The sequence below is a fragment of the Capra hircus genome, chromosome 6, assembly GCF_001704415.2.
Source record: "Capra hircus breed San Clemente chromosome 6, ASM170441v1, whole genome shotgun sequence".
NCBI lineage: Eukaryota > Metazoa > Chordata > Mammalia > Artiodactyla > Bovidae > Capra > Capra hircus.
The window spans coordinates 44539519-44562155 of record NC_030813.1 but is presented as its reverse complement, the minus strand read 5'-3'; the positions used below and the strand labels follow the sequence as shown (position 1 = coordinate 44562155).

Here is a 22637-nt window from a genome sequence, read left to right as displayed (position 1 = left end):
GTGCTTCCACTGCAGGGGGGTGTGGGTTCCATCCCACAAGCCTCACATTATAGCCAAAAAAATTAAAGAATAAGTCTGAAGATACTACAGCTGAGTTCTTTGGTAGGTCCATCAGTTTTGCAGTTTATTGCTGAAAGTTCAGGAAGAACTTTGTTCTAGTAGCTGGCACTATTTAAGTGAGCCTGAGACAAACCAAGCCATCATTGAAAGAGTAAGCTTTTTCTTCATGTATAAACTGTATTGCAGTGGCAGTCAAATAATTCTTTTAAACTTAGTATCAAATAAATAGAAGTAGTAATATATAATTTTAGGTTTAAAATCTAATCTGATGGTAATTTTTTCACAGTGGCAGGAAGACAGTTGATAAAAGAAATATGTTTAATAGGTAAAATTGCTTAATTTTAAAAATCAGAACATTGAGCTGAACAAATACTTTTTTTTATTAATAGCTGAAACATTTAATTCACAAATAGTAACTTGGAATTTAGATTTTCCAAAACAGAGAAATATTATTAACATAGAAATGTACACTGAATCTTACAGCTAAAAATAGGAAGCGTATTAAGTTTTTACTGACTGTCAAAGTACTCTATAATGTTAATTTCAGTACTGGGGAAAATTGACTTCCAGTCATAGAGTGGTATATTGGTTTTATTTATAATTAAATACCTCAAATAGTTAAAACTCTTACATGAAATTAAAGGAAGAATTTTTTTAAATTTCTAAATATAAATTTTTTGGCTTAGGTTAGATGTGTGTTTTAATGATGTGAATTTTTAATTTAAGAACTAGCGAAAATGTTTTTTTTTTGCAGTTATGATTGATCAGACTCAGAGCAGATGGGCAGGGCAGTACTGAATCATTTTAATGAAATTGTAGTTTCTTGCGGAGGTGGTGGTAGGTTGTTGTCTGCCTTTTCTTATATATGTGATTTTTGTTAGATTCTCCTGGTTGTACTTAACCCAGATTTTAGCTTTAGAGAGTGTGGGGTAAGAGTTAACAGACTGTGTTTGTTACCTACCTAGTTTTTCTATTTCTAGGTTCTCTTTTATTGGGCATACTATAGAGTTAGCATTGTTCGAGTTTAGAAAACTAACTAGCCCTTTAAAAAATTGGTCATTATGATGCAGTTGAGATCTCCCATCTACATCTCTTACTTGTGGTGTTTCTGCAAAGCATGGGTATAACTAGTTGTCTTTAGCACATCAAGAGAGTGAACATTTATGTACATTAGTTATTAAGCAAGGCATTTGTGGGGAGGGGGAGTGTTAAAGGATTAAGAAGTCATGCAACTAAAACAGTTTGCTTAGTTTGTAATGCTTTGTTTACCATTTAAGGAGTTTCTGGAGTTTGGGGGTCCTGATATAAATAGTAAAAAATCAGGGGCCTTATTGAGTGCTTCTTAAACCCAATTATTTAACTCTGGTAGCTAGTTCACATTAACGTTCACAGCTATGAGAGATTTCTGTATTTATATGTTACCTTGCTTCAGTTACATTAAGCAAGACTTAATATTTACTGTGATCATGTGTCATTGTTTCTGTTTGGCTTCTTTGGAATCATTTTAAAGGGGAAACTGTATGGATGGTAAAGAGTAATTTGATACTGTATTTGATCCTGTTGATTATTCCTATTTTCTATCTGAACTGATGATTTTTAATTTTTTTTGTTGACAAGGTTTTAAGAGCTTTAAAAATGTGTTGACAAAGTCCCAAGCTGTTAAATATTTTTATTTTCTTACTGCTTTTATAACTATGGAATTGATAAAGTAAATTAAGGAAACTTGTATTTGAAAAAATGTAGAACACACTTTGTAACAACTTCAAGTTTTATGTGATTTAAAATTGAGGCTCTTAAAAAATACTATAGTTCATTTTGATGACCCTGACATAATGACTGTTTCAGACTAATTGTCAACGTTTAAAATATTGGATTCTGATTTTATATGAGGACTTTGAGTCAAATAACAATTTTTAAAAAGAACTTGGGACTTTATTTGCTAATCTTTTTCTTAAAATGCTGGAAAACTAGGCTGAATATTCCTAGCCTTTTTGAATTTTCTTAATTCAAAGGCGGTTTAACCTTCCACCACTACTGCTACCATCAAAACCCAAGATTTCATGATATTTTTTATGTTACATATGCTTCTGCTCACCAGTGCTAATAGTGATACCCACCAGCTGGTAATAGCCACAACACTAGGGAAGAATTACGATAGAAATGTGGCAATAGACTGGTTGGAAAGTTGTTTTAGGTCCTGCAGTGGGGAATTCAGCAGATTGAATGAATGACCTTTTGAAAAATTTTTGTTTAGTTAAAAGGCTATTGACACCATAATTCTGGTTATTGGTAGAGCTATCGGCACTGGTTTTTTCAATAAGTTGAGCTTTTAGTATCTTGATGGCCTTCAGAATAGCTGTTTTTGATGCCTACTTTTAGATTTAGTTAAAAATAATCAGGTACTCTGTAGCTTTGAAACCCTCTTGTCTTACAGATGTGGTTAGGTGTTGATGTACCAAATCAAGGTAGTAAACAGTCCAAGATGCAGTTGGAGGCCATCCTGCCCTGCCCTATGCTCTGTGAACTGACCTAGCTAGGCCTTGTTCCTCTGTCTGTGAATGCGTGACTCATCGATATGGGCGTTTGTGTTGGGCCCATACCAACCTTGTTTAGTCCCACAGTGTTTTGTTCGTCCCACGGAGGCCAAGAAAGCTGCAGATGAGGCCAAGATGAGATTTGCCCACATAGATGGAGATCATCTGACACTGCTGAATGTCTACCATGCTTTTAAACAAAGTAAGTATAAATTAGATTGAAGGCACTCTTTTGTCTAAACGTCACTTGCAGCATATAAGGTATTTCTTCATCTCCCTTTCATTTATTATCTGTGACAACTTTACATTAGAAACCCAAAGGTACTTGAGAAAAAACTCCTGACTAGCATTTAAAATAAAAATTGCCCATCTTTCCCAAAGTTGTTTATTTTTATAATCAGGAGGAAAGCACTAGAAAGCTAGAAAATACAGAGCAGTCAAAATGAAATGCTGGTATAAAATTTACCACAAACATACGGCTTTTGATACAGTTTTTTTTTTTAACTTTACCTTTTGTGTGAATAGTTTTGTATTACTTACAGAGTTATTACTAATATTTTTCCTAATAGCTCTTATATAAAAGTAAACTAACGGAATAGGAAAATAGGCTACAAATGTGAATGACCAGGTTGTAAGTGGTTCATAAACTCGAGTGGGGGGCTATTCAGCATTACTTGCAGTTCAGTAAATGTGCATTATTATTTGAGAGGTACCATTTCGTCACCTATAAAATTTGGCAAAGGCTAAAGAAAAATAGTCTTTAGCTGTGTAGGAGTGGGTCTAGTGCAGTGCAGCAGTCTTAACACCAGAGGTGGGAATAGAAATACATGTTATCTTTATGAAAAGCAGTAGGTTTGATGTTACCAACCTTAACAAACTCATACCCTTTGACCTATAGATAATCCGTGAAATTTTCTTTTAGTATTCTTTGGACAGAGATACGATTCAAGTTTATCATCTCAGTTATTTATGATAGTAAAGAAAAACGAAAAATGCCTAAATGCCCACCATTAGAAAGATGGTTCAATATGATGCTATTGCTACATGATGAGATATTCTTCTAGCTTTATATCATATTTTCAGAGAGTATTATAACTTTTAAGCTGCATTTGATAGTCTTAATCTAAGCCTGTTTTTCTTTGAAAATGAGAAAGACATGGCATTTTTCCAGATTCTCTGAATCCACCCCTGTTAAGAATATCTGTTGAAAAGAGCCAGGTAGATTTCCATGGATAAAATAACTTAAAAAATCTTTTTTTCCAAAATCATTGTTTTGTCATTCAGTAGCCAAAAACCTTAGTGCTATTTTAAATTTTGAACTTGACTCCAGATTTTTAGTAAAGTTGATTAAGACTGATTAATTTATAAAATGATGTGGTTTAGTTCCCTTTTTGGTTTAGCTTGCTGTTTATACTGATTTTATTTTTTAATTAGATAATACACCTATTTGGATGATTCATGTCCCCTCTTACTTTCCCTCTTTCCAACTTTGTAGATCATGAGTCGGTTCAGTGGTGTTATGACAACTTCATTAACTACAGGTCCCTGATGTCAGCAGATAATGTACGCCAGCAGCTATCAAGAATTATGGACAGATTTAATTTGCCTCGTCGAAGTACTGATTTTACAAGCAGGGACTATTATATTAATATAAGAAAAGCTTTGGTTACTGGGTATTTTATGCAGGTATGTGGACGGTACAGGAGTACATAATTAAGTGCTTACTTAATATTTGTTTTCTATAAGCAGTGCTTGGAGTCCACTTAAACACAAAATTCAGTTAAAGAATGCCTATAAATAATCTTTAATTTTTTGTCCAGATTCTTGAATGAACTAATAAACTGAGAAGTTTTTACATGTCTTAAGTTTACCAAATGGCATAGTTAGGGATCCAGTTATGTAGAAATCAACTTTACAAGCACTTTTTAAATAATGGAGTCTTTTTATACTAAATAGATACCTTGGCTATTTTCAGGTGAGTTTTATTAGCCATTTCTTCAATGCAAATTTTGACTTTGGATAAATGTATCAAAGAATTTCTTTGAATCTTGATCTTAATTGGAGATGTATAATTGCACTGGAATGCTGAAAGGAGGCAGTTTTCTGGATGGATCCAGAAGTACAATTCGCTTTCCTCCCTTTGTGGAAACTTAGCACCCTAAAATTCAAATAAGCAACTGTTGTATGCTCAATCCTGTAGTGCGATCTTTGGTATTTATAATAAGACACGTGGGTCCTAGGAAAGTCAGATACAGAATAATGATTTAAGATGAAAAATAAGTTTTAAATATTTCTTTTGGTTTTAAGTGTTTTATATTGGAGGCTGAAGTTAAAACTTGTCAGGTAATTCTTACAGTTTAAGGGACATGAAACCAATTATGTTTTTAAAAATGAAAGTGTTTGTGGTGAAAAAATGAAAACACATCAGTACCTTATTTGAAATGAGATTGATTTTAGTTATCTTTTAAATATCCCGCTTGTTCTTTGATTCTCTCCTTTGGCTATGTATAATAAGTAAGATGTGGCCTGCCTTAAGGCCAAATGAGCCCAATACATAGAGTGGCCATTAAGTGCGCGGAGGCAGAATGAAAGGAGATCGGTGCCTTGTCTGTGTTTGAGATCAGAATAACAGAATGTTTATTGTGGCACCTTATTCTGAAGTTTCAGTGCTTATGAGAGTTAGGATTTTCACTATTACTCAAGCATTATGGATTTCTAATTCTCTCTTAAAACCAAAATCCATTAGAAATGGGACTTTCAAAGTGTAGTGCCTGCCACCTATAGGTGCTTAGTAAATATTTGAGTGAAATTGAGTTTATTTACTATTATATGTTCAGTTCAGTTCAGTCACTCAGTCGTGTCCGACTCTTTGCGAACCCCTGAATCACAGCATGCCAGACCTCCCTGTCCATCACCATCTCCCGGAGTTCACTCAGACTCACATCCATCGAGTCGGTAATGCCATCCAGCCATTCTCATCCTCGATCGTCCCCTTCTCCTCCTGCCCCCAATCCCTCCCAGCATCAGAGTCTCTTCCAATGAGTCAACTCTTCACATGAGGTGGCCAAAGTACTGGAGTTTCAGCTTTAGCATCATTCCTTCCAAAGAACACCCAGGGCTGATCTCCTTCAGAATGGACTGGTTGGATCTCCATGCAGTCCAAGGGACTCTCAAGAGTCTTCTCCAGCACCACAGTTCAAAAGCATCAATTCTTCGGCACTCAGCTTTCTTCACAGTCCAACTCTCACATCCATACATGACCACAGGAAAAGCCATAGCCTTGACTTAGACGGACTTTGTTGGCAAAGTAATGTCTCTGCTTTTGAATCTGCTGTCTAGGTTGGTTATAACTTTCCTTCCCAGGAGTAAGCGTCTTTTAATTTCATGGCTGCAGTCACCATCTGCAGTGATTTTGGAGCCCCCCAAAATAAAGTCTGACACTGTTTCCGCATCTCTTCCCATTGAGTGATGGGACCAGATTTAGGTCCCTTATTGAAACCGTTCAACTCTGCCTCCCCTTGTTGTGCAAAAGCAACTTTGGACAAATGGGCATACTATGTTTCAAAAAACTTTACTTACCGTTTTGAATTTCATGTGATTTCCGCTCCAGCATCACCAAGTGTTTCTGTTTTGATATTTTCCCCCAGTCATTTAAAGGTGTATAAACTGTTCTTGGCTAAGAGGCCTTAAAGATGTAGGCAGTGAGTTGGATTTAGCCTGCTGTAGTTTGCTGATAGCTGCTTTTATTAGGCAGTGCTAAATAAGTCTAGCCATCAGATTAAAAGCACTAGGTGAGGCTTGCCTTTCCCTGATTATATAGGTATAGATATATAGGCTTTATATCACTTTTGTAACTAGCACGTCAGAAGCATTGTATTAATTTACTGGGTTTCGGTTTCAGGTGGCACATTTAGAACGAACAGGGCATTACTTAACTGTGAAAGATAACCAAGTGGTTCAGTTGCATCCCTCTACTGTTCTTGACCACAAGCCTGAATGGGTGCTTTATAATGAGTTTGTTCTTACAACAAAGAATTACATCCGGACGTGTACAGACATCAAGCCCGAATGGTAAGCTCAGTGTCTTTCATTCTAAAAGTTTTCGTTAACCATTTTGCTGAGAATGGAATCTGAAGAGAGTCTTGTCTTGTTTTTCTGTTCACTCTGGGGAACTTGGGTGTTCCCCAGCTAGGGTGTATACTCCTGTGTATAGATTTGGGGCACAAAATGGTGTGTGATTATCTGTTAAGAATAATTGCTTTGTAAAGAGGATGGTAGAATTGTTAGCATGGGCATGGGCAATTTGGAGACACCAAGTTAAACTTGACTAACATGAAGGGTATCTTTGAAGCCGTTCTCTTGCTGTTGTGATTAACTTGGTCTCCAGGTTCCAGTAGTCAATCTTTGTATTTCAGCTCTCAGTTATTATTTATTTCTGTGTTGGTGCTTTAAAAGCAAAGCAAGCATTAAAAACTGCACCTCTTTTTGTATCATTGCATATTTGATTCACAAAATGTGATCAGAACTGACTGACTTTAAGCAAAATTACCCACCCACTGCAGTTCCCCTTTGTGACTTTTTTTAGGGGCCAGAATCTATTCTGTAACTTAAGATGGAAATGTCAGCCAAGAATGGTGGGACTGAAAGCACTTGCTTTAGTTGATGTCACTTGCTGTGTATTTTGAGGCTTCTTTCCTCCACTGATTTGTGACTTTTGACACTTAAATTGTATAGGACATTACCAGTTTATCTTAAATGCTTTGTTGAGAAGAAAATTACATGGCTAAATGTTTAAAAAGATTCAGTCAGGTTTATTCTTTGGGGTATAGAGTTACATTTATGGTTATTAAAACTTAGAAAATGAGAAGATCCAGTCATTTGAATATCAGCCTGTTTGTTGTATGGAACTTGTAATATTGTAACTTTAAAGAGATAGATCAAAATAGTGTTCCAGAGTGAAGAAACTTATGACCTTATGTTAATGTCTATGTAAAAGAAAGGAGTATTTTTTTTTTTACAAGAATTTGAGTGGTTTTTTGTTTCGTTTTTTAAGTTTATGAAAAGTCCACCATCAGAAAATCTGCAGCGTACTAAGAAGCACACATTTCTGAAAGTGGTGTTGATAAGGATTAGGCATTTGTAATTTTACCATTGGCTTGGACTTTTATTTGCATTTGTCAGTGTGTCAATGAATAATGCCTATCCTATCAGAAGCTCCAGTACTCTAATTGTTAATTTGGTGATTTTTCCCCTCCTTCTGGACAGGTTGGTGAAAATTGCCCCTCAATATTATGACATGAGCAATTTCCCACAGTGTGAAGCAAAGAGACAGTTGGACCGCATCATTGCCAAACTGCAATCCAAGGAATATTCACAGTACTGAAATGCAATGCTTAGAACTGAAGTTATTCAGAGGACAGCTTTAAAAGATGAACGAACTGAAAAGTTCAAGTTGTGCTCTTCATGTTGGTTCAATAATGGCCTTTATTTGAAAGCTTTTTAATTTTTCTTTACAGTAAATATTCCATTCTGATTTCATAAATTAAACATTTATGCCTCCCTTTTGTGTTGACACTGTAGCTCATACTGGAAAAGTCGATCAATGTTTTGCAGTTTATTGAAAGTAGTTCTATATATAACAATGTTATAAGCATTTCTTTAGAAATGGTTGAAAATGCTTCTAAAATGTGATTATCGACCATGGTATGCATGATCGTTGTAATTGTTGACATTCCTTTTAGAAGTTGTGAAATGTTACAACTTGTGCTTATGTAGACACAATCTTCTGTCTCGGTACAGAGGCACTGACTTCAATAAAGTCTATTTATACTAATTTTGGCCACAGCACTTTAATATTTTTGTTCTAGTCTAAGTATGGCTTCTTTTCTTCCCAAGTGTGGGGCTTTTTTTGTTTCCTTAAATTGTAAGTGTACTGTGACTCCATATTCAGCGTCTTTCCACAGGGGCTGCTCTTAGGTTTTAAAGGACATACTGTAGCACTTTGTTAGGTTAGTTAGGATCTGATCTAGTGGGATAGAGTATGTTGTTTTTAACTCAGAATTGGATCCCCAAAGACAGAATAATGATAGTTTTCATCATAAAGTTCATTCAATAAGACTGATTATTTATTTTGTTACCAAATTTTTAGCAGATCTTTTTGTTTTACTTAGACATTCTATGTACTCTAGTCTCTGAAACAAATGTTTGTGTTAAATAGACAATAGGAAGTGATATTGTAGATGTTGGTCAGTTTATTGAATTCTTAATGTTGGATGTTTTGTGCAGTGTACAAAGTCATGAGTATAGTGTGTTAAAATGTGAATTTCCTTCTCTGTGACAGGTATAGACTATTTTATCCACAAATGACCCATCAGAGGGTAGGTGTGACCATCTTTAGGGTCAGGTGTATTCTTCAGGGTGAGTCCTATCAAAGGGTCTCTAGTAATAAATCAGTTCCTCATACTTAAAGCATGCATACTGTACTCATTAATGCCCAGACTCACCTCTTCTACCTTTCCCACTCATTACAAAAATTAAATGTTAAAGTAAATTATAGGTGTACATAGTTGGAATTTAAATACTACTTTGAGGCATAAATCTAGTATGGTTTAAGGGAGTTAATTGGGAAAGTTAAGAGTTTTTTACGCTACTGGGATACTTCTGTTAAGTGCCTAGTTTTGTTGCTGTGGAGTAATTTATGTGCTGAAATAATATTTTAGGTTTTGTTTAAATTTATCCTGGGGTTAACTGTTGGCAACATTATGTGCCTATGTTGTCCATTAATCAAATTATACCACAGTATACAGTTGGTAAATCAGTTGCATATCTTTATAAATCTATCTGATTTTATAATAAATAGGTTTCTAGTGTATGTATTGTTTAACCTTGTGCTTTTTAAAATCTGGAGTTTGACCATTATGTTTTCTTACAGAGACAAGTTACAGAGCAATGTGTAGAGCAGTGTTGGTTATTTATTTGGCAGAGTTTCTAGGAATGGCTAGTATTCTTTGTATCGTATAAGTGGTGAATATGTGTTGGTAGTGGCTACATGGAATCATTAGAGCAACTGAGTTTTTATTCTCTATTATCATGCCTACCAAAATATTAAAATTCCCCCCATAATATTCAGAAAAATCTTTTTTGAAGATTTCTTGAGAGATCTCCTTATCTCTCAAAATAGTAAAATAGAACAATTTTTTGTTGTGAATATAGTTCTCAGTATCTGCAAGGGAGTGGTTCTAGGGCCCCATGTGGATACCAGAATCCATGGTTGCTCAAGTCGCTTGTATTAAATGGCACGATACAGTTGGCCTCTGTTAACCCCGGTCCCACATCCCTGGATTCAGAAGCCCTAGATAGAGTGCAGACTGCGTAGCGTAAGGAAGGAGGGCCAGCAGCAAATGGAGCCTTTGCTTGTAAATGGTGAGAGAATTAAGACAGCTGGAGTATAGGACAGGATAAAGTAAACATTACCCTGTGATCAATCCATTGAGCTAGAATCCCCCCAAATAAAAGCTATATGATTTAGTCCTAGGATTTTAGGTTTGTAAGGTACCTGCAAACAATTGCGCTTCTCTTCTCAATAATTTTAATGGCCATCCCTTCTGCTCAGATACCTTAGAGACACCATTACTTTAGAAGACATCTTAATTGTTCTGTTTGAAATGCTGAGCTGAATACTGTTTCTCTAATTGTTTTTAATTCCAGAGTAACGTTAACTACATCTGGCTGTTACGCATGATGCCATTTAGTTATTTGAGTTAACTGTCATCTTTATTATTTAGGCTGAATAGCCTGTTTCCCCTCAGCCTTCTTCTTTGAACATTCCTGCTTAACTTCTGGTAGGTGTTTTCTGGATTATAGTCAATACTACGGTCTAAACTGGGCAGAGTGTAATGGAATCTGTATTTTCCAGGGGACCAGACATGCCATTGCTTCTGTTAATGCAACTTAAAAGATTGTTACCCTTTCATGCAACCATAACCTTCTAGCTTCTGTGAATCTCACTATAAATTTATGGTGTCTAGTTATTACATGATAGTTTTGGATGTGGCTCAGGGCTCACAATGTTAATATTTGGAGACCTCACCCCACGTTAAATGCATTTATAGCCCATTAAATAACCATTTAAGGTTAGACATTTTAAAAATTGCTTCTTAAATACTGCTATCAGTCATATGCTAAGTTTAACCCAAATCTGGGAGTTACTTGTATTTGGCAAGTTTCTTGCATTCTTTTAATGTGTGGGCCTATTTTATTCTGTTTGAAAAGATGCTGGTTTTGTGTGTGTGTGTGTGTGTGTGGAGTCTTTATTTATAGTTAAAAATAGACTGTAGTAAGTGGAACCAGATTGAGAATTCATGATAAAAATGGTAAAACTACATTTATAACTTGTTTTTTTTTTTTTAACATTTCTCCATAATAGACATTTCGTGGTATTCCTTCAGAGAATTTCTATATTAATTGCTTAGTAATACTGATCATGTTCATTTTATTAAGTACCAACTCTGGAAGGCATTGTGTGAGTCTATAAAAATAGATTTGGTAATTCAGATATTGTCTCGAATTATGGTTTGGTTGGAGTTTTAAAAATGTATTCCAAGATCTATAATATAAAAGCAAGGTATAATGAATATGGTAAAGATGAAAGAGCTAATAGGTATCAGAAAGAAAAGATAGTTTAAGGACTAGTCGAGTATTGAGGAAAGAGAGGTAAATAAGCAGCCCAGTAAGTTAAATGGTTAGGTGTAAGTCACTGGAAGTGGTGAAGGCCTAGGATAAATAAGCTCACATCCCTGGCTCTGTCTTGGACAGTGCCTAATGATATTTTAAATCAAGCTGGAAATTCAAATTTATATGCTAAATCTCTCTTTTAGAAGTTTTAGATCTTTTTTTTTTTCCTTCACTCAAAGCTAGATTCTAGGCAGTCATTCATAACTTTGGGATTAATCAAAATTTTGTGGCGGACATTTCATTGTGTGTCAAACAAATACTAGGATTTCAACAAGCACTGAGTATTTTGTAGACAGATTTACATAACAGTAAATTATCTTTTTTAGGTGTAGTTTGATGAAGCTTAACAACTCTATACAGTTGTATAACCATCACCACAATCAATACTCGATATTTTGATCACTCCCAAAGTGTTACCCCTGTCCCTTTGTTCACTAATCCCCTTATTCATCTCCCCAAGAGTTTTGCAAACCAACAGACTTTCTGTCCTTTTAGTTTATTAGCCTTTTCCAGAAGGTCATAAACTGGTTGCCGTTTTGGAGCCTGGCAGGCTACAAGTCCATGGGGTCGCAAAGAGTTGTGTACAACATTAACATTCTCCTTCATTGGGCATAATGCTCTTAAGGTTCATCCATGTTGTGTATATTAGTATATTCAGTAGTCCATTATGTATGTATCATATTTGTTTATGCATTCACCTGTTGCTGGAATGTTGGGTTATTTCCAGCCTTTGTATTGTGAGTAAAGCTATTTGCAAATAGGTGTTTGTATGATTTTGTGTGTGTGTGCTGAGTTGCTTCAGTCATGTCCAACTCTTTGCGATCCCATGAACTGTAGCCCACCAGGCTCCTCTCTCCATGGAGATTCTCCAGGCAAGAATACTGGAGTGGGTTTGCCATGCCCTCCTTCAGGGGATCGTCCCAAGCCAGGGCTCAAACCTGTGTCTCTTAGGTCTCCTGCATTGGCAAGTGGGTTCTTTGCCACTAGCGGGGAAGTTTTACCTAGGAAACATTGCTAGGTTGTACGGTAAGTGCATGGTTAATTTTATGAGAAACTGCTAAGCAGTTTTTCGAAGTACTTATAATGCTATTTTGCTATCCTACCATCAATGTGTGTTGCTCTGCATTCTTGTGTTTTGTAATTACCTGTTTACATTTTAAATTTTAGCCATTTAGGTGGGTATGTAATCCCTCTTTGTGGTTTCCATTTGCATTCCACTAGCAACCAATCTTTGGAGAAGTTGAGTATCTTTCTACATGCCTTTTTGCCATTCATGGGTCTTCCCAGGTGGTACAGTGGTAAAGAGCCACCTGCCAGTGCAGGAGACGCACATGCAGTCCTTGGGTCGAGACTGTCCCCTGGAGTAAGAAAGATAAACAGTATTCTTGCCTGGAAAATTGGCATGGACAGAGGAGCGTGGGGGGCAACCATCCGTGGGGTCACAGAGAGTCAGATGCAACTGAGCACACACACGTTTGCCTTTCATATCTCTGGTGAAATGATTGGTTACATCATTAGTTCTTTTTAATCACTAAATTTATTGTTGAGTTTGAGTTCTTTACTTACTCTGGATCCCAGTTCTTGATGAGGTATATAATTTACACGTTTTCCAAGCCTATTAACTTCTCTTATGTTCTTAAGAGTTTCTTTCGAAAATCAGCAGAACTTGTAAATATTCAAGCATTCACACGCCTCCCCCACCCCCCGCTGCCATTTATCCTCTTTTTTTTCTTCTTTTCATGATTTGTGCTCTTGGTATTTGGGGCCAGTTTCGACGGTGTGTTAAGGGAATGTTCCATCTTGACTGGAGCATGATGTCTGTACCATAGTGTGAGGACAGATGAGTCTATGAATTTAGGTTGGGAGGGCTTCAAAGGCTAGGTTAGAAGTGGATCCAAGTTCACTAGAGAGGATAGATTGGAAGTGGTGGGGGACACTGAAACCACTTAGAAAATAATATAATCCAAGTAAGAAGATTGAACCCAAACAGAAAAATAAGAGTGAAAGAGCACAAGGTAAGGTAATAATGAAGCAAAGAAATCATTACAGAGAGCTGGTTTAGGGGCTTCCCTGACGGTGCTTCCACTGTGCTAAGACTGTGTTTCCACTGCATGGGGCTCCAGTTTGATCCCTTGTGGAACTAAGATCTCAAATACCATGTGGTACACCCCCGTATCCCCTAAAAGAGCTGGTTCAGGGTACAAGTGAATGAAATGGCTCAGTGTGCCAACTGAATCTCAGCTTCATTCAGGTCGTTTTATTGAGATCCCAGTTGCCACCTAAAGAGAGAAATGACAAAGATTGCAAGTACAGAACATTTGATCAAAGAATTGGGGAGTGAGAGAGAAAGAAAGAAAACAGTTTGGATAGTGCAGTTACGGGTAGATAAGAATTGGGAATCTAGAAGGTTGTTGGATTAGCCAGTTAACATACATTGAAGGTAAAAGACTGCAAACTGGTAGCCAAAAGAGCTAGATTTCTGCCTGCTCGTCTGTTTTGTGTGACCTAGTATTTGAAACCAGCTAGAGCCATTGTTCAGAAAGGTTTTTCAAAATATTCTGAAGTGAGGCAAGGACAGGCCCACCTGAGGTTTAGCCTGGCACTCAGTAATCTGCAATGGGGTTGTGGCTGTTCCCTGTAGGAAGACACATTTTCTGTCATTTGCATGCCCCACCTGGCCTCTGTTAGTCATTGTTGAATGAGAGAGTTTTTGAATTAAGAATTATTTCCAAACCAAAGTGAATCATATTCCCTCCTACATATTCACAGCAAACTGCTTTTCCTCATCATTTGGAGCCATTATGATGATTGTCTTTCCCATTTCTCCCCTTGGAGTCGCGAGTATTTTAAGGCTGTTTTTCTCTGATATACTGTGAGTGCCTTAAGGTCGAGGGCCTTGTCACATGTCACTATCCCTGGTACCTAACACTAGGCCTGGTATGCAGTAAGGTATCAGCAGATATTTTAAAAATCTAACCACTGTGACTTTCTCATGTTTGCATTGTTCCTTCCTCACTGATGGTGGGGGAACTCCCTAAACTGCCTTCTTTTTAATCACCAGGCTAGAAATCCAATTGTCCAAGGAATATGGGCTGGGGAGTATGGTGCAATGAGCTGATTGGGTTTGAAATAACTGGATGTGACTTAACCTAAACTGTTGCCTCATTTTTCAGGGGAGAACTGGTTATAATACTTCGCCAAAGGGTTGGGTTGACTAAATGAAATGCCTGTAAGGAGCAGCTTTTCCTATCCCATTGCTGTTAATACGACTATAATTGGGTATTTTGTGGGTCCTGAGTAAAGCTCCCTTCTTTACTTGAACTCTGAAATATTTATTGTGATCACCTTCCAGAGGTCTGTCTTGCTTAGTCCCTGACTCAGGATTCTTAAAATCACCTGGAAAGAGATTCCCCTTTGTAAACATTGATACATGTGAATGTAACAAGAAGGTGTAAGTAACATGAATGTTGTCTTCTTACATGCCAGAGGATGTTTGCAGGGAAGTAGCCTGAAAGAGTGCATTGAATGTTTTGGAAGGAATCACTAACTTTTCATGGACAATCCACATTATATTTAATAATGCAGTGTCTGTGACAGTGTTTCAGAACCTGTGCTATCATCTGAAGTCAGCATCTGATTACAAATAAATGACCAGTGTATTTGTCTACGAGAGAACTTGAGGATGTTGTGCACTGTGAATAAATGCAGTTGAAATGTCCAGGGAAAGGCCTTACTTGTTTTGATCTTCCTTTTTTTAGTCTCTTGACAGGATTTAGGCACAGCCAGGCAAGTAGGAGACGGGTGTTTAGACTTACAGAAGACTTTTTGAACTGTTAGGCAGAAACCAGTTTTTCTTCTCTAGCATTTGCCCCCAGTCCCATAAGGGAAGAGAGGAAAATAATATTTGAATGTATAAGTAAGGAAATTTTTTTATTTTGTATCAATACTCATAGCTTTTGTATATGCCTTATATTTAAAGAATCATCTTTTTAAAACTTAATTGTGAAAGGGAATACTGTGTCACCGTCTTCATATGTATTATTAAATTATGTCTGAACAATATAGCGGAACAAAGACCTACTAGTAGTGGTCTAAAAGTTTTCCGTGGCCATTGGGTTTCCCACAGATTTGCTTAAGTCTGCTAGATTTTTCTTTTTTTTTCAGTTAGTGTTTTAAGTTTAGTTTTGCTATTTATTTAAAAATAGAAAACTTAAAAAACAGGTAAGTGACAGTTCCTCAATTCTCCGTCTCCTTTTTTACTTCCAAGTCCTGATGTAGTTTCTAAATGTGTCGTTGCAATCTTTATTTATTTATTTTACTGTTCTGAACTAAGACTTTTGAGATAAGTCCTTCGTGATGAGGATACCCTGAATCCTAGTGCTTGGGGATAGGGGTTAAGAAATACAGTGACAGGCTCTGAAATAGTGTTGTCATAACTTATCAGTGGCTAGTAAATAGGGTAGTTGCCTTCTGACACCATTTTGAGTGAAGGCAGCTTAATTGCATTGCTTCTGTTTAGATAAGCATTTAGAATCTACTGTCAAATGTATGAATGCTGTGCTTAAAGTATTTCTATTATAAAAGATTTGATTTCGTAAGTGATTTTTCTAAGTTCCACTTTACATCAAAAGTTATTTGAACAGTGTCTTTCACTGTATGTGTATGTGGAGAAACATTGCTTACAAATGTATGTAAATCTGGTGACTAAAAAATTGAAAATTTTGCAAATACGTGATTGATAGTTGGTGACTTACACTCGTGTTACCTGTCGTTCCCCTCCCCCCGCCGGCCAAAGAAAAAGAATCCTGTGAAAAAACCATTAAATCTTTTGATAAGAATTTGTAATTTTTTAGTTGTGTTATTTTTACTTGGAGGAAACTCCCTGTTGAATGAAGATTCTATTCTAGTTTCTAGGCAGATACATTCATGCTTCCAGCCTCATTGCTTTCTGCAGCATAAACAATAAACACTTAAAACTACTAGGCATTTACCAGGATACTCATAGGGGCAGTCTGCAGCTATTGGAGCTAATTTTTGCATGCTTTGTCAATTCAGATTTTCTACTAAGTTGAAAATCCACTTTGGTTTGCAGTAGTGATGGGTTTTATCCTCTGATGATTCAACCTTTTCGATTTTTGAAAGAGAGTTTTAACCTTAGCAGTCATGTAGCGCTTGAAAATTCAAAACAAGAATTTGCCTCTTGACTCTTAAAATGATACTGTGTGTTTTGTTTTTGTGGAATGGGAGGGACAAATGGATAGTACTTTCTGTTGCAATTGTAACAGCTGTCAAAATCAGGAAATGCTAGAAAGGACCTCAAAAGTCATTGATTTTAAACCCTCATTTTCAGAGAAAATCAAGGCCCTGAGGTAACCAAGTTTGCTTCAAGGGTATTCAGTTTGTTATTTTCTTTTCTCATTCCAAGTGAGGGCTTCCCCCTCCATGCAATTATATACATGCTGGTTTTATTTTTATAATTACTTTTGACTTTTTTGCTTTTCCCAAACAAAAATTGCTTTTAAACTATGCCTGTGGCATTAAGAGAACTTTGATGACAGTTACTAAAACATTTTGTGTGTTTGTTATTTTAGTAATTTCATAATGAAGGTAGTTTCAAACCTTGGCTAATTTCAGGCTGGTTTTTTTCTAATTATTTGATTAGCATCTCATAGGGATGTAAAATCTCTGTCCTTTAAAGATGGAGTTACTTCCTTCCCAACTTTCAGATAATGCGTATCTTTTTTTCTTTTTACTTAAGGAAAACTGAAACTCTCGAAGAAAAACACAGTTCCAACATATTTTGATTTCTGAACACTACTTTTTTATGTACCAAGTAGTATGCTAATTAAGCGCTTAAACTAAATTGATCAATCATTCACCAAAGCCCAGCCAAGGAGAATAAGGTGCTATGAGGTTATGTAACCTGCCCAAGATTTCAAACCTAATAAGGGAGAGCTGAGTTTTAAACCTTGAAAGTGGAGATGAAAGGTAGGGAGAGCAGGCCCCAATGTCTTCTCTACAGCATTGTTATTTCCCATAATACCTTACCCTACCCCCAGCCAGTGCAAAGTTGAGCTTCCTTGTCTTAGATGTGCCACTTGAAACCTGCATTTTTGGAGGCCAGGACTTAATGTGTAAATCACAGTTGTGCTCTATCCCTCAGTCCCAATTCCTCCTGTCCTTGTCTTCCCAAATTTGTCAAATGTCAAAGCTACCCACTCATGCGATCTTTACTTGAGTTGTCAGTCGCTTTGTTTCATCCCAGCCCCATCCTGGGGATTTCCCCCCTTTCCTCCTAAACTTGGTTATGCATTGAAAAAGATGTCCTTAAAGTACTTTTCTTCTGCATTCCCAGGTGTTCTGTTGCAGGAAGCTTTCCAGTTAACCTGTCTCTAGAATTGCTTCATATATAGAAGTTGGCCACTCCCCTTTAGTCTTTAAATCAGGAGAGGATTAAGGTCATACCACTATGCTGTCACATGAATTATTTGAGCAGATGTAGAAAAGATATTTACTGATTTAATCAGATGAAAAGTTTAGTGAGCGTTCCCTGACATATTGACATCTTGGGCCAGCTGATTTTCTGTCCTTTAGAAAATCTCACTTGAATTCTATTGGCATCATTAAGTGGAGTTGATAAACCATCTCTATTTTCCTTTGCCCCATAAGCCTGATACCCAGTGGTCAAGCTTTGAGACCAAAATACTTCCTTGCCAGGATTAATTAAGAAACGTGGAAATTGTTCTTAGCTTCCTGCCCGTCTTCAGGGTAGACGAGGTGGCTGAGATTCTAGGCCAAGTGGCCAGACCCAGAGAGCCACCTGGTTCTGGAGATGCAGCTAAGTAGTCCCTTCACAGAGGAGTTGTCTTGAAGAGACAGGGATTTTTGGAGAGGGATAAAGTGGAGTTTCATCTTTCACTCAGGGGTCAGACTCAAGTCAAACTTTAAGGCAAAAATCATTACCTAGTCCAAATTAAATCTCTCCAAGTTCAGTTCAGTTCAGTCGCTCAATCGTGGCCGACTCTTTGCAACCCCATGAATCGCAGCACGCCAGGTCTCCCTGTCCATTACCGACTCCCGGAGTTCACTCAGACTCAGGTCCATCGAGTCGGTGATGCCATCCAGCCATTTCATCCTCGGTCATCCCCTTCTCCTCCTGCCCCCAATCCCTCCCAGCATCAGAGTCTTTTCCAGTGAGTCAACTCTTCTCATGAGGGTTGGGCCACCCAAGATAGGTGATCTCTGGAGGTTAGTCCCAGCAGGACTCAAATCCACCACATAAGACCGCCATTTGACTAGACGGACCTTAGTCGGCAAAGTAATGTCTCTGCTTTTGAATATACTATCTAGGTTAGTCATAACTTTTCTTCCAAAGAGTAAGTGTCTTTTAACTTTATGGCTGCAATCACCGTCTGCAGTGATTTTGGAGCCCCCAGAAATAAAGTCTGACACTGTTTCCACTGTTTCCCCATCTATTTCCCATGAAGTGATGGGACCGGATGCCATGATCTTCGTTTTCTGAATGTTGAGCTTTAAGTCAACTTTTTCACTCTCCTCTTTCACTTTCATCAAGACGCTTTTTAGTTCCTCTTCACTTTCTGCCTGCCATAAGGGTGGTGTCATCTGCATATCTGAGGTTACTGATATTTCTCCCGGCAGTCTTGATTCCAGCTTGTGTTTCTTCCAATCCAGCGTTTCTCATGATGTACTCTGCATAGAAGTTAAATAAGCAGGGTGACAATATACAGCCTTGACGTACTCCTTTTTCTATTTGGAACCAGTCTGTTCCATGTCCAGTTCTAACTGTTGCTTCCTGACCTGCATACAGATTTCTCAAGAGACAGGTCAGGTGGTCTGGTATTCCCATCTCTTTCAGAATTTTCCACAGTTTATTATGATCCACACAGTCAAAGGCTTTGGCATAGTCAGTAAAGCAGAAATTGATGTTTTTCTGGAACTCTTGCTTTTTCAATGATCCAGAAGATGTTGGCAGTTTGATCTCTCGTTCCTCTGCCTTTTCTAAAACCAGCTTGAACATCAGGGAGTTCATGGTTCACATGTTGCTGAAGCCTGGCTTGGAGAATTTTGAGCATTACTTTACTAGCGTGTGAGATGAGTGCAATTGTGCGGTAGTTTGAGCATTCTTTGGCTTTGCCTTTCTTTGGGATTGGAATGAAAACTGACCTTTTCCAGTCCTGTGGCCACTGCTGAGTTTTCCAAATTTGCTGGCATATTGAGTGCAGCACTTTGACAGCATTATCTTTCAGGATTTAAAATAGCTCAACTGGAATTCATCACCTCCACTAGCTTTGTTTATAGTGATGCTTTCTAAGGCCCACTTGACTTCACATTCCAAGATGTCTGGCTCTAGATTAGTGATCACATCATCATGATTATCTGGGTCGTAAAGATCTTTTTTGTACAGTTCTTCAAGTTACCCTGTTAGAAATGCACGCTGAGGGACTTGCCTGGTGGTCCAGTAATTAAGATTTCATCCTTCAGCGTAGGGTCAGGGAGCTAGGATGCCACATGCCTCCTGACCAAAAAAAAAAACCAAAAACAAAACAGAAGCAATACTGTTAACAAATTCAATAAAAGACTTGAAATGCATGCTGGGCTACTTTAAGGAGAAATATTGACCAGTTTTTCCTACAATATTGAAAGATCACAATTTTTAAGCTAAGAATTGATATGGTTGGCCTTCATTCAGGGGCCATTTACAAAACAATATTAAAATGAGAATCTCATTATCAAAGACATACTTTAAGAGGCAAACTCTTCTTTAGATGGGCAGACACCTCTTGAGGTGAGCAGCACTTTCCATTTCATCTGTTCCAGGTACTTGACTCAGAATAGTAGGCTGACTTGCCCAGACTGTTTATTCTGGGTTTTCTCTGTTTTTGTTGGTGTTTACTGATGGCTTATCATTGAATTATCACATTTAATTAATTAATTTTTACCTTGGATATTGTGAGAATTGAGTAATCATTGTGATGAAAGCTTTGTAAGATCCTTGTGATAGTCATTAACGTGGAGCCCTATACCGAGGTCATAGGACAAAAATCCCTGGAACTGACTGAGCCCCATAATTTAATGTATGTGCTCAGTTGTGTATAACTGTTCTGTGACCCTGTAGACTGTGGCCCACCAGGCTCCTCTGCCCATGGAATTTCCTAGGCAAGAATACTGCAGTGGGTTGCCATGCCCTCCTCTAGGGACTCCCCAGCCCAGGGATGAAGAGCGCCCCGTGAGCTTCGTGCACTGGCATGTAGATTCGTTACCAGTGGGCCACCTGGAAAGCTCCAGTCATTAATGTGGTTCTCCAGATACTTCTGGTTACAGTCAGGTGGTAGTTTCCTTCATCCCCCTTGGAGTTAGGTTTGGCCATGTGCGCAAAACTTGGTCTCTTTAGGCCAGGGCACAAGTAAGTGCAGCTGGAAGCTGTTAAGAGCACAGTCGCTGCGTGAGCCCATTTTCTTCTGCCACGGCCCTGATTCAGGATGAGGCCTCACAAAGCAAAACTCCCAGCTGACCCCAGATGCAGGTGAGCAAGAATGAAATCTGTGTGTAAAAGCCACTGGGGTATGGGGACTCTTTCTAATTACCATATAATTTAGCTCCTCCTGCTAGTATCCATACAAAACTCCCAGGTCTGGTTTTTACAGGGGGAAAATCTGTTTCTTTAACCTTTACTTTCAGTTGCTATTGTTCACTAAAAGGATACTGTGTACAGAATGGCCTGCCTCAGGGAACCCTGCCCCTCTACCTGAATGTTGACACATCCCCTCCCTAAGGCTTGCCATTCCAGGAGATATTTGCAAGATTTAATTGCCCTTCTTTAAGAAAAACTTTACTTCCTCACCATCTCTCCCTTTCTGTTCTGTAAAAGAAACTGACATCCATAACCCATAAGACGGGTTATTTTGAGACATTAGTCTGCCATCTTCTTGGTCTGCCAGCTTTATAAATAAAGTTGTTACTCCGTACCTCAACACCCAACTTTTTGGCCCATTGTGCAGTGAGCAGAGTGAGCTTGGATACAGTCACCTGTGAGACTCTGTAATTTGATGCACAAGCCTAATGCAGTCAACAAGGCTTATGGTGAAGCCCTGTGATTGTATTTAATAAACTTCTGAACTCTTTAACTGGAAAAGCTAGCTCCAGAATCCTTCAAGGATATATTTGAATCATGCCCTGTGTCCACTAACTGAGCATGACCATTCGTGGGAAAGGTGGAGAACTCCTATTTGGTGAGGCCCTTCTCTGTTCCTGCCACTGTGCTAGACTGATTTGCACAAATGAACACATTGAGTCCCAACAGCAACACTGAGAAGAACCCTGAGTATTATTCTTACTGCTCAATACAGACAGTAAGGCTGAGAGATACTGAATGGCTTGGGTCACATCAGCAGGTGATAAAATTGCTTTTGAGAGTATAGAAGACTAATGTACAGTGACAATTTCAGCTTTGTTGTAGTTCAGTCTGTGTCGTGTCTGACTCTTTGTGACCCCATAGACTGCAGCCAGCCAGGCTTCCCTGTCCTTCACCATCTCCCAGAGCTTCTCAAACTCATGTCCATTTAGTCAGTGATGCCATCCAACCATCTTGTCCTCTGTTCTCCCCTTCTCCTCCTGCCTTCTGTCTTTCCCAGCATCAGGGTCTTTTCCAATGAGTTGGCTCTTCCCATCAGGTGACCAGAGTATTGGAGCTTCAGCTTCAGCATGAGTCCTTCCAGTGAACATTCAGGGTTGATTTCCTTTAGGATTGACTGGTTTGATCTTGCAGTCCAAGTGATTCTCAAGAGGCTTCTCCAACACCAAAGTTTGAAAGCATCAATTCTTCGGCACTCAGCCTTCTCTGTGGTCCCAGCTCTCATGTCTGTACATGACTGTTGGAAACACTGTAGCTTTGACTGTACAGGCTTTTGTTGACAAAGTGATTCTCTGCTTTTTAATATGTTGTCTAGGTTTGTCCTTCCTTTTCTTTCAAGGTGGAAGAAGTGCTTCCCCATCTATTTGCCATGAACTGATGGGACTGGATGTCATGATCTTACTGTTTTGAACATTGAGTTTTAAGCCAGCTTTTTCACTCTCCTCCTCCACCTTCAAGAGGTTCTTCAGTTCCTCTTTGCTTATAAGGGTGGTGTCACCTGCCTGTCTGACGTTATTGATATTTCTCCTGGCAATCTTGAGTCCGGCTTGTGCTTCATGCAGCCCAGCACTTTGAATTTCGCATGATGTACTCTGCATATAAGTTAAATAAGCCGGGTGACAATATACAACCTTAAACTCTAGGTTTAAGCCCAAATT

General features: G+C 38.1%; 1 protein-coding gene across 1 annotated transcript in view; it reads left to right on the top strand.

The window, feature by feature from the left end:
• DHX15 (DEAH-box helicase 15) overlaps nucleotides 1-8427 on the top strand; it is a 55471-nt gene extending 47044 nt beyond the window's left edge. The window contains exons 11-14 of the mRNA XM_013964561.2: nucleotides 2674-2796; nucleotides 4090-4280; nucleotides 6496-6665; nucleotides 7860-8427. Coding sequence (XP_013820015.1) covers nucleotides 2674-2796; nucleotides 4090-4280; nucleotides 6496-6665; nucleotides 7860-7977 — 602 coding nt within the window. The 3' untranslated portion in view covers nucleotides 7978-8427. The remainder of the gene's footprint in view (nucleotides 1-2673; nucleotides 2797-4089; nucleotides 4281-6495; nucleotides 6666-7859) is intronic.